The 12745-nt window shown below is 40.1% G+C and overlaps 1 protein-coding gene across 4 annotated transcripts in view; it reads right to left on the bottom strand.

Annotated features, from left to right (window-relative positions):
* Positions 1–12745, bottom strand: part of vti1a (vesicle transport through interaction with t-SNAREs 1A) — a 102384-nt gene that overhangs the window by 60500 nt on the left and 29139 nt on the right. For all 4 annotated transcript variants that reach the window (XM_058406028.1, XM_058406026.1, XM_058406029.1 and 1 more), the window contains one exon: positions 12242–12326. In XM_058406028.1, the coding sequence (XP_058262011.1) occupies positions 12242–12326 (85 nt within the window). The remainder of the gene's footprint in view (positions 1–12241; positions 12327–12745) is intronic.

Below are 12745 nucleotides of genomic sequence, written 5' to 3' on the forward strand. Positions count from 1 at the left end.
TTAGACATACAGTACTACTGCAGCAGGGAACCTATGAAATTGAACCGGGAAAGATTAAATGATGTCTGAAAGGGAATTTGCATAAACAGTGGAACCTAGTGGGTCAGAGCAGCAGCGAGGGCCATCGTAGTAAAACTGTGTGGGACTGGGAACAGAAGAAGGAGTGCATCCTGGCCTAAAAGGGAACTGGATCAATATGTCATCCATCGTTCTGGAACCAGATGATCTTCTGCCAGAGGTTAGCAGCAAAGCTGATTGAGACGAAAGATCGGGAAGAATATGAGGAGGAAGAAAAATTAAATAAGAAAAAAAAAACAACACTTTTTAGCCTGTATGCAGTTTTACAGTAGTGGTAATAGATTTTGACACAGAGCCGGCAGGCCAAAGTGAGAGGAGAGGCTCACAGCTGAGTCGATATCTGAGCATTGCAGATGGGCTAAACCCCTGGCACTTGCACAGGCTGACCAGTGATCATTAGAAAGTCAATGAGTCCTTCAGCGCTCACAGCTAGATTTCAGTGGGACAGACAGAGGCACTATTCATGCAACAAACAGCTTCGGTACAAAGTATACAAAATCACATAATGCTATTTATATATAAATATTATGATATCTATAATTCCACATGAATTACATGGGCAATAACTACATATGGACATTTAAGAGTTGTTTATGACTGAGGTGACTTAACTTAATCTACTGACATGTGCTGTGCTGCTCACAAAGAGACCTCAGGAGCAGAGTACTGAGATGATCACAGGTCAGATTAGACATGACCTTCCACCTTTATCTAGGTGTATTAAACAGTTACCTCCAACCTCGACAACTCCTTACTTAAGCTCCAGCTCCAGCAGCCATGCTGTCAGAAACACCACAACGATCCGGAGCTCATACGCACACCTCAAAACTACAAAGACAGTAATCAGGCAAGATTGCATGAAAGCTGCTGGTGTGCCGAGGCTGATTTGGGAGATGTGCCCGCTGCCACGGATGAGGAGTTGTGATTCTGCGACGGCTCGGTTTCTAAGCCTCAGGGCCACCTTAGGTCTCTCCGTGCTCTTGGTGCTAATGGGCTGCATAGCACCGCTTAAATAATGGAGAGAGACATGGAGAGAGAGAGAGAGAGAGAGAGAAAGAGAGAGAGAGAGAGAAGGGGGGCTGCTCACAGAGATCAGTGAGTGACGTTTATTACACCAACTGCTGTGAAGAGCTATGACTAAAACATAGCCCATGTGAATCTCCACTCATAAATCCATCTAGTCCATCTCAGATTCCAAAGCAGTGTGTTATGGAGAGACGAGAACGGATTCAAGTATTACCTCTTCCCAAATCTGCCAGGATGTTTACAAAGTAAACTTGAGTACATGGCTTCTGTCCAGGATGTAGGGGGGAGGAAAGCTCAATCTCAACTACACCAGATGATAAAATATAAGTGCCTTGCTATTTTTTCTTTAAAAAAAAAATCCTAAGAGAGGGACACAGGTGAGTGGCAAATAGGCCTGAAACACGGCACCTCTAACCATAATCTCATCTCTCCATGTGACCAGTTCAGCAGGAGAGATGAAGGGAGTAGAGCTTTCTTCAAATCATGATACACATAACTATATGCAGGATGTACATGAGGGCAGAACTGATTCTTGCTACTGTAGCATCTCTGTAATTGGGACTAAAAGAGGCAGGCTGGAGGTGGTAGAGCAGCGAGTGTTGAGAGTAACAGGGGAATTGTGAGTCACTGAGGCACCACTGACGCTTTGGTCATACTTTTGAAGTGAGGGACCCAAAGTAGCCCTGATTATTAACAGATTTAAATTATTGTAGCCCAGTTGTCACAAGAAATATAACCTCCATCAAACTATAAAACTGTCTTTTCTTCTCCAGCTTCAATGTCCACCTGCACTGACTGGACTATTAGAGAGAGGGATTAATTAAGCAACGAACCAATCAATGATTTCCTCGCACAAATTCAACGATGTCATGAATGAAATACAGTAAGAGGTAATTCCAGTGATCTAGATGCGTCAGTTCACCTCAATCGCCCAGTATACGTATAAATTCAGAGGTAGCTCAAATTACAGTGTAGTATACAAAGTTCCCAAAAACAAGGCATTTCAGGAAATAGTCCTTCATCAACTGAGCAAGTGCTTCTGAAGCTATAATAATAATAATAAATGAAACAAACTTTTAAAATGGTTGATGATGACGACGCTGTCAAAACTTGGCACTCCATGCAGTTCTAAACATTAAAGAAACAAAAACACAGGCAAGAAATTACAGGAAAAAAAAAAGAGCTGCCAGAGCAGATCCAGTGCACCTTGGCATCAAGTCTTAGAAACTGTTCTGGAGAGATTTCTCCACACAATATTCCCTCATTTCAACATTCTTGAACAAAGTCTCTGAACACAAAATGTTCAACTGGGTTCAGATCTGGTGATCGTGAAGGCCATAACACATGACTTACATCCTTTTTATACTCATCAAAGTGTTGAGTGAGGTCTCGTGCCCTGTGGATGGGGGCATCGTCATCGAGGAAGAGATCATTCCTATCAGGATAGAAATGTTTCAGCACAGGATGAAGAGGATCAGTCAGAATAACAGTGCACTGATCAGAGCTTTCTCTACTAAGAGGACAAATGAAGACAAACCATGGCAGTAAAAGTAATGCCTCCACACAGCATGACAGAGCCACCAGGTTTAACATTCATTCGTGCCTGTTTGGATGTATATACTAATTTTCTATATTTGATGTGATGTGTAAAATAAGATAAGAATCCACTCCGATTCGAACATCTGGGATCTAACAAAAACAACAACAACAACCGAAAAAAAAGCCATCACTGTAGTTAAAGACTTATTTTCTAGTGTAAGGTCAACATTTGCATGAACATTTGCATTCCCCTAAAAAAAAACGTTTTTTTTTTCCAAAGAAGATATATTTAACAGGTTTATTAACCAAATCAAAGACACAACAAATTAGTAACTAGATGAATTGGTGTTAATTATTAAGAGCTTTGCTGTAGCTGTTCATGGAAAGAAATGAGCAACTGGCCATTTACTGAATATGCCTGTGAAATGTATCTCTATAAACATGAAGTGCTGTGAGAGGAACAGTGTGTGAAGTGAGCAGATGAGCTGTAGCTGGCTAAGTGGCATAAATCAAAGGGCAGCATGGGCCACAGTAAAGTAGGACATTGCAGGACCACAGAGAGCGTGTGTGTGTGTGTGTGAGAGAGAGAGAGAGAGAGAGAGAGAGAGAGAGAGAGAGAGAGAGGTCAGTGTACAGGTGTGAGTTATGAGGACACAGTCTGCTCAGTGTGCTGCTCCTGGATATACTGTGCACAGATCCACACAACAATCACTAATGTTTTCTTTACAGCATTTTCTCTTTCCTCCTCTGGTGTAAGTTAACTCTGGGTTAATTCTGGAACAAAGGTACTCTGATGCTTAGCTGATGAGAAAGCCGTGACTATCTCAAAAGAAGAAAAGGGAGAATTTAAAGTGAAATTGTTACCTTAGGCTTTATTAAATCTAACTTTTAATTCATTGTGATTATGCTCCAGGTTTGTCAGGAAAAAAAAAAACTGCTTACAGAGAAAGAGAAAATAAGATTTTAGTCTGACAGATATTTTTGCAGAACACCTTAAGTTAATATAATATAATCTTTCCAGAAATGATGCATCAACATTTATTTTCTACACAGTGACTGAAGGAATAATTTATAAAGCATTATGCAACAAGCCACCTTCGCTTTCTCCAATCGGCTTCGCCGGTAGCTCATTAATAAACAGAGGGTATTGTTCAAATGTAACCATATGTGTCTGTAGGTAGAAACATGGTGGGCATTTCTTTAAAATTGTGTATAATATGTGGAAACCGTTTAATAACGCAAAATCGTCCTCTATAATAACTAAAAAAGATTCTGATGTGAAGAGCCTGACATACTACATGGCTTGAAAACCTACAGAAAGGTACATAGCACATGAAGCAACAATAAAAAGACCAAGATCTTTGAAACAACAAAATTGAACCAAAAATTTATGTAGATACTTTAACTTGTCGGCATTGTCATTTACAGAACTGCTGGAAACATGCAAAATAAACTCTGTATTATGTCAAGCTCAAATTCATTCAAGAGGGTTTACTGTGAAAGAGGAGGATACACCAATCATTAAAGAACAACAAATAAAAAAAAACAAAAAAAAACAGAGCCCCTCTGAGTAAAAGACTCGCTTAAATTCTTTAATAGAGCATGTTTTCCTTGGTTCGGTTTTTTTTTTATGATCCTGAAATAGAGTCAAGGCAGCCCAAATACTTCAGACCAATTCTGTGACTGAAAAGGTTTTTTTTTATGTGACAGGGCTGCATTCAATCCAGATCAGCCTTGAACATTAGTTCTTCAGTTAATATCGATTTTTATTTTCTAAAGTGGACAGTTTATTCTTTGTGAATGCAAAGGAAATACACACACACTCACACACTATTATCAAAGTATCTCAAAATAAACAGTATACAGTATAACCTGATAAATAAATAAAACATAATGCGTCCCGTGAGAATCCCATTTTACTGTTTCATGTATTTTAAAGGTAATTAAGCTGATATTGAAAAATAAATAAGACTCGCAAGGACTTGAAATAGTCTCAGCAGGCAAACACCATAAAGGCACATCCTTGCATACCCACAGAGAACACATACAAGCCAAACTGTGATAAATAAATAAAACTCTAAGTTTCTAAGGCTGTAAGCAAAGCTTATCTTTTCAGGAACTTTCAGCTCCAGGAGAATTGTCCAAAGACTTTAGCGCTGAGAATTGAGTGCATGAGACCTCCAGTGTGGATAGAGAGTAGAGAGCCACATGAGCTTTGCACTTTACGGTGGCTCAAGGGCGCAGCCTATGTGTCATACTGCAGACTGCACCTCCATCATCTCGCGTCAAGAGGCACATACATTTATATGGAAGTCAAACTATCCGAGTGCCCAAGGTTATAACAAAGGACACTGAACTTCTGAGCAATTTCTGAACATGTAGATTGTCCAGAGGCAGGAGGAAAAGTGGCTTCTAAAAAAATTTTTCTTTAAAATAGACCAGAGGGATTGTGTGTGGAAATTTCACCATTTCATTTAAAAACAGCTCAATTACTGAATCTGTAATTCTGGGGTTAAAAAAAAAGAAAGAAATGTGGAGATTGTAGAACAAAATGTAATGGCCATGTAATTAAGAAATTCAGCTGCAATGCTAGTCGTGTTACAAAAGTAGTTAAACACTAGGCAGCTTGCTGTCTGTTGCTCACTATGTGTTCTAAGCACAGCGAGGCATGCGGTAGACCAGGTCCTGCCGCCCTCTCCAGACAAAAGTGAAGCTGTCCCACTGACTGGCAGATGGAGCCCCCAGCTGACGGCCCGGGCGGAGCGTTTCATGTTCGGCGGGCGTCCTGAGCCCGCGGCCGCCCCGGATCAGGACGCGGCCCACCAAAGAGGAAGCGACTTTGAGGGGCAACGCGACACACGCGGCTGCTGAGGGGACAGACGGACAGCACTAATGATGCCCTTTACATCTCCCCACTGCAGCTCAAGGGTGGCCAGCACTCGAGGAACACCAACATACTGCCTTACAGTTCAATTTAAAAAAAAAAAAAAATCTGCATCAGCGCTTAAATGCCTATATCTAACTAATCATGTCTAATGACTCTAATGTCCAACACAATCAGATGTGAAGTTGTCAACTAAGCAGGCTACAGAGATCCTTCATAATTAAAAACAAAGTGAAAGATGTGCTACAAATAACTTGCTAAATCCTGCAAGTTTTAAAAAGACTAAATATAACCTTTCATTATGTGAAGGTGAATTTTTCATAGCCTGATTTTTTTTCTTTTTTTTTTTAATTGCCCCATGCCACTTTTCTAGACTTTCTGGAATGTGATCACTCAAGAGTAGGGAGGGAAAAAAAAAATTATAAAAAAAATTATAAAATATTTTAGCCATTAAACAATGATTTAAAAAATATTATAAAATACAGTTATTATATTTAACAATAAAATAAAATATTTATTAAAAAAAAGTTATATTTAAAATGATTAAAACTGAAAACACTGAAAGAGAAAACAAAAGCTAAATTCTGCAAACATTGTAAAAAAATGTAAGCTTATTTGCAAAATACTAAAATAATATCATCAGCTGCTTCCAATAATTCTAATTATTAAAAAAGAAAGAAACAAAAACAATATCTCATAAAATCTACATATTATATGGACATCTTGTCAAGCTGCACTGAAGAATTTAAAATAAATGTAATTCAAGTAAAAAAAAAAAAATTAAGATTATAGATTACATTATATAGATATTATAGATTATTGTGTACAGTGTGTACAACTTTTCTATATTCTTTATGAAAACATGAGAAAGAAATGGGAGGCGCTGATGATGTATTAAACAAACATCGGCCCTTTGTGTCCCCCTTCTTTTTTTTTCTTTCTTTCTTTTTGATGAGTCTCAACCATGTAAGTCTTGGAGAATCCTTTGTCTATTAGCTCTCCTGTCATCAGCATGTCACTGCCATCACACAATTAATGTTTATGATCTTTTTCCTCACAGTGACACTTTCCCCGAGCCCTCACCTCTACTTCTTGTCACTCGATTTAGGATATACCGGTGCCTCAGATGTGCCACAAATGATGAGAAATCACCCAAGGGGGTCCACGGAACTCAGTTCTGTCTTCAGTTTCCTTCAGAAACTTCATTTAACGCAAAGCATCTCAGACAGCCTCTCTCACACTTCCTTTGTATCAACCAGAGGTCAAGAAAACACTACAGGGGCGGGTGACTGGCAGCGACTGTGTGTCTGTGTTTGTGTGTGTGTGTGTGTGCACATGATTTTAGATTGCATGGAAAATGATTAGGAATATCCAGCTACATTTATGATGAGCTTATATTTGGTAATACTGATGGAATGATTCTCGTATTAACTGCTATAAATTATTGTAATGAACAGTAAGGGTTTTTCACGCTTTAGCTACCAGTGGTTATTTAAAGCTATTTACAGGAGTTATTTAAATAATATGTAATAGATTACGTTTATAGGTCAGTCATATAGTTGCTGTTTTTTTAAGCGCCATATAAGGTCAAGGGTCCAAAAAGAGGAAAACGGTTGTTACATACAGGATGTCCTATAAGTCCAGCATCCGCAATAACAAATTAATATAAATATCCACCATTTATCTCGGTATACAAATTTATGCTCAGATATATCCTATGCTGTAAAAACTAGAAAAATATAAGACTTATGTGACTATTGAAATATACATTGAAATACACTTTATTTATATTGCATAAAATATATTTTATTGCATTGAATAATTATATAAAACTTGTTTGAATTCTTGTTCTGCTATTCTTATAAATCCTGTGCTTAGCAATATTTAAGTGAGGAGAAATAACGTTTTGCAAGGCCTGTTCATGAAGACATCCAGAAAGCTGTTTTTCCCACTCGAGCAAAATCCTACTTTTTCCCCCTGAAGTCTGTTAGAATTTTGATACTCCGTGATGTCACTTAGCTTGGCCTAATATTGCAAGAGGAAGTCAAATGCCAGAAACTTGTCAACACCAGCACTCGCTATCACAAATCGCAGAGGTACACAGTTAGACATAATAACACACACCCAGGCTACTCGAGTGTGTTGGTTCAGCTCTCGCTTTAAGAGGATGTGTGCTGGCTTGCCATTGTGCAACTTTCTTGCCTTTTGTCTGGGCAGGCTGAAACCACAGAATGCACCTTAGCTACCACAGTTCAAGCGTAAACAGATTTGGATGTCTCAATATAACACTGTTGCCAGTGGACCCCAAATCCTTGGAACAGCAGAATCCTTCTGCGTCAAAGATAATGGCGATTTATTGCAATGCAAGGCTCTTTCTTTCACCCCCCCACCAAACTCCTCTTCGTCCTCCTCCCCTTCCTCGCTCAAACCGATTAAAATTAAGCCGTAAACATGTGAGGGCAGAATTAGCACATTTAGCGAGTCTCCTCTCCCACATCCCATTTTCGCTCCGGAGCGGCTGATCCCCGCAGCTGAACGCGGGTGCAATTTTAATGATGAGGCCCGTTTTTGAAGTCCAGATGAAAAACGCGTCGCCTGCCGTTTGTGGCAGCACTAGATACGGCAAGGCCGGGTCCGCCGTGATTGAGGGGGGGACGCCATGGACTCGGACTCTGAGCTCTTCGATAGGATCGGTGTCATTTTCCTCTCCACGATAAGACGCCTCGCTGACAAGGCCCGATTAGGAGAGAAGAAAATCATTATTGCACTGCCTTTCATCCGCCAGGGGGTTTGGCGATAAACAGCTCACCCGTGGGTAGATTTACAGAGTAAAAAAAAAAAAAAAAGTTATATCGTTATAACGTTATATCATTCTCTCTCTCACACACACACACATAAGCACGTGTACACAAACATGTACCTTGTTACAAATTTTTTTCAAAAATCTTCTCCATCGACATTTGTGGAGGAGAAAAAAACTCATGTGTGGGAGTATAGAAACATTGCTAATGTAAACAGGTAGCATCTATAAGACAGAAAGAGGCAACACTTCACTTTGAAAATGCATTCTACTTGAATTTTCCTGTCTGCATAACTGAAAAGCAGGCTTTAAAATATTCAACTCTTGTGGCTCGGCTCCATTAAAGCAAACAATTATCAAATAACGCCGGATTCTTTTTGAAAAGCAATATTCAGATTTAATCAAACTACAAAATCCGAGTTCTTCTCCATGCTATACCTTAAGGAAATCATCCAAATGATCCTCTTTAAAGATGGGTTGGTGTTGAATGATTTAATTTACTGTAAAATAAATTATTCTGAAAAGTGATCCTGTTAGGGATAGATGACACTTCTCAATTAAATATTGAAAGCATTAAATAGTCGGCAAAAATGTAAAGACGTTAATCAGAATAAAATTGGGTAATTGAATCTGAATTTAATGAATGAATGCAGCTTGATTTCCCCACACGCTGCCCTAGATTTTTAACTTAACCCTCAGAAAAGAGACCAACCAACAAACAAAACAAAACAAAAATAAAAACACAACTGGCCTTGCACATTTTAGTGCACTTTTATCTGCACAGGAGAGGCTCCCGCTGCGCTTTTACAAATTTTAACGTACAATCGAGCTGTACAAAACAAATCAACTCAAATTCAGTAAAAGATAAGATCCCATTAAAATAGAATTAAATGAACGATTGCATAAAAATCTAGAGAATCTAATTGCACCAAAGTCTAATCAACTACAACATTTCTCTTTATTTTTCATTTGTGTTATTCAGAATCCTAGAAGAATCAGAGAGAGAGAGAGAGAATTGTGTGTATGATATTGGGGCTCTCTAGCACCTATGGACTGACACAGCAAGTCTCAAAGCCATGCTTGGCTTCAAAAGTGAGCAGCATTTTTTTTAAATGTTTACAACATATAATTATTTATTTTTTCATTCCATCACATTATTTCTTTATTTATTCCTATCCTGACACACTTGGCTTTTGCGTGAAGCCCTCATTGATGACGCCGCTTCCCCCCCACGCTCGTTCTTTTAATACCGGCAGAAAAAAAATCAAACCGCTCTAAAACAAATTGATGTACTCTTTAATATAGTCGTCACATCATCACAGGGTCCTCACGTCTGCCTTGGTGACAACTGCAGGGCTGCTTAGCTTAGCCGCCATGGCTGATGCTTTGTTGGTCGCTTCAATGATTTATCACAAAAGAGAGAGAGCGTGCACACGAGAGAGAGAGAGAGAGAGAGAGAGAGAGAGGGGCTGGCGATTGAGTCACTGGCACGTTTGATTGACAAGGCCTAATCAGCTTATCTGGGTGTTAATAAAGCTGATGACCTGTGGAGCTGCTCTCTACCTGGCTCTGCATGAACTTTGGGCCGCAGCAAGGGCCCCAGGGGCAGCGTCCCGATTCCTCTCTGCTTATCTAAACGCTGCTGAAATCAATCCTTAATGAGCTGGCTTCATTTTGCCCCATCGATCTGGAGCAGCCACTGCTGCGGCGCGCTCAAAGGCCAGTGCAGCTTTAACAGTCACTACATCCCTTCTGTTTACCTCGGCCGCCAGCGTGTGTGCCCGTCAACACCGCTAATTCTCAATAACACCTTAACATTTATTTCCTTCTTAAGTCAACTCAAGTACTTCCTTGTCAAAAAGTGAATATTTTAAAGTCTGAGCTTATTGGAAATGGGCTGCTTTTGTGTATGGCCCAGTGAGAATGTGATGCAACTATTACAAAATATTACAGTCAATTCAGTTGTTGATTTGGCAAACACTTGTCAACTACAGAAATCCTTGGCCGTGTCCTTGCCTTTGATTGGAGATTGTTTGGTGCTCTCAGGCTCTGGGACATCCCTGATTTAAATATGCTTAAATTGGCTACTTTTCCTACTTCTCCTCCGTGGCTTCAGGCTTACCCGCCTTGTGTTGAGACTGCTCTAAAGAAGCTCCATCTCCTAATGACATCCCATACTTTATTTATGAAACAAACAGTGTGCTAAATAGCTCTGCATGTCCAGAGCGCACTTTTAATATTTCTCAAAGGGCCTGCAGTGCTCCTGACACGCCACACTGGGACTCAACACACCAAACTCCCCTCTACACCACTGTGCTATAAACACTGGCACTCACAGCTCTTACAAATACATTTTTTTCTTCTAATAATTATATACTCTTTCTTACCAGCTGTTTGTGCTTTCTCTATACTCTATTTTACCTTTATGCTGATGTGACAAATACACTGTTCATGTTACTATTCTAGAATAAATAAGCAGATATACAAAAATCGCTTAATTAATTAACTGCATCTGAGCATCAGTAAACTCATGTAGAGAAGGTCAGTGCTACTCCCTGTGCACATCTTTATGATTCATGCTAGTCGTATATGTTCACTGTGTGTTCTCCCACACACAGTCTCTTCCCTTTGGTCCGGTTTTGGTTTTCCTAGTGCATTCGTGAAAGCGGCAGGTGTGTTTGCGATCGTGTCAAAGGGCTTGAGCTTCGGGGCGAGGAGGTCGGGGATTAGCCGCTCAGGGCCGCCGTGGCTCTGCCATGGTCCAGTTAGCACAGAGTAGAGCTGGGCAAACACACAGCGTTCAGCGTTCACAGCACACACAGAAAAGAAGGAGGAAAAGATGCATGTCTCGGTGGGTCTCGAGGACACAGGAGTGGTCCTTTAAGAACAAACACACCCCACACAGGAGGTCTGATGCTGCTGTTAAAGCCGAGCGGACACGGCTGTGCTACGGATCGGGGGCAGTAGAGAATCAAACGCTCGAGCAAAAGTAATAAAATAAAATAACTCCGGATAGAAAAATAACAAAGGGCCTTCACGTCGCGGAGTGGAACCGCTAGAACATTATGCAAGTCAGGAGAAAGAAAGTGCAAGAAAAAAAAATAAAAAATAAAGCCCCAGCTCGGGATGATCTGAAACAAATGAAACTAAATTTTTAAGCAGCGGATGCAGATTGTATTTATGAATTTGTAAGTTCTGCTCGCATGACATCAAAAGCCAGTGGTCTGTGCAACCCTTTCTCGACTTGAATTATTAACACTGTCGATGTCACACATAAGCCACTCTGCCATTATAGTGTAAATTAACAAACTTTTCAAAACTACAGCGGAAGCCAAAGAAAGCCAGTTGCTTCTTGAAGAAGGAGCTTTGATACGTCTCTGAGGAATACACTCTGCCTCAATAACAGTGGCAGCATCAGGGGAAAAAAAAAAATATGCCTACAGATTTAATCTATTTCAGATCTAAATTAGCTCATTTTCTTATATTTAAAGATGAAACCTGAGCGTAAGACAAGAATACGATTCAGATGGTGGTTTATTTAGGAATATCTTTGTTTGTGTGTGTGTTTTTTTTTTTTTTGAAACCACAAAATTGTTAAGGAAAGCTGACATTGTTTATTTCGGTACAACCCCTCCCCCCCCCCTCCCCAGCCATATTTTTGAGCCAATAATAAAAAAAAATCCGCGTCTCACATTCGAGGATGGGTGTATGGAAGATAAGGCTGTGTGTTTTGTGTTCGTCTAATGCTGAGCTGCAGCTCCGGTGCTACCTCGTCTATACACCTCGCTCTCCCTGCCTGTCTTTGATGTGCTCCGGAAAATGTCACCAGTCGTCAAGGCCTTTTTTTCCCCTCGCTAACCCGCACACGAGCGAGACAATTTGCTGTCGTTCATCCCCCTACCCACAATGCTTACCGGTTTCCACTGCTATCTGGTAGCCAGCATCCAGTCTCCGAGATGACCTTTCCAGCCTCTCTGTGTTGTCCAACAGATGTGCTCTCTGAAACAAACCAAGTTTACAAAAAAAAAAAAACAAGTGAATGTGTGAAAGTGGCAAGACACCATTGAGAGAGAAACATTAACACGTGTTAATTCTTTATATACAAATCTGACATTTGACAGAATTCTACTACAGAATCCTTTTATGCACCAGGATGCATTGTATAGAAATGTATCCAAACACACACACACACACACACCTTTTCTCCTTTTTAATTGAGGTTTGTCTCCACTGGCAGGTTTGTTCTGTAGATCTTCATCGTTACAGGAACTCATTACATCACATTCAGCAATAGGGCAAAGTTTAGCATGGGAGGAAAGACTAATTGAGCTATAATAAATTAGCGCTCACGGATTCAGATTAGCTAATACCGGCGTGTTGGACAGACTTGGGGTGCCTTAGTAAACCTCATTACACGC

Source organism: Hemibagrus wyckioides, linkage group LG13 (genome assembly GCF_019097595.1).
Source record: "Hemibagrus wyckioides isolate EC202008001 linkage group LG13, SWU_Hwy_1.0, whole genome shotgun sequence".
In the NCBI taxonomy this organism is placed as follows: Eukaryota; Metazoa; Chordata; class Actinopteri; order Siluriformes; family Bagridae; genus Hemibagrus; species Hemibagrus wyckioides.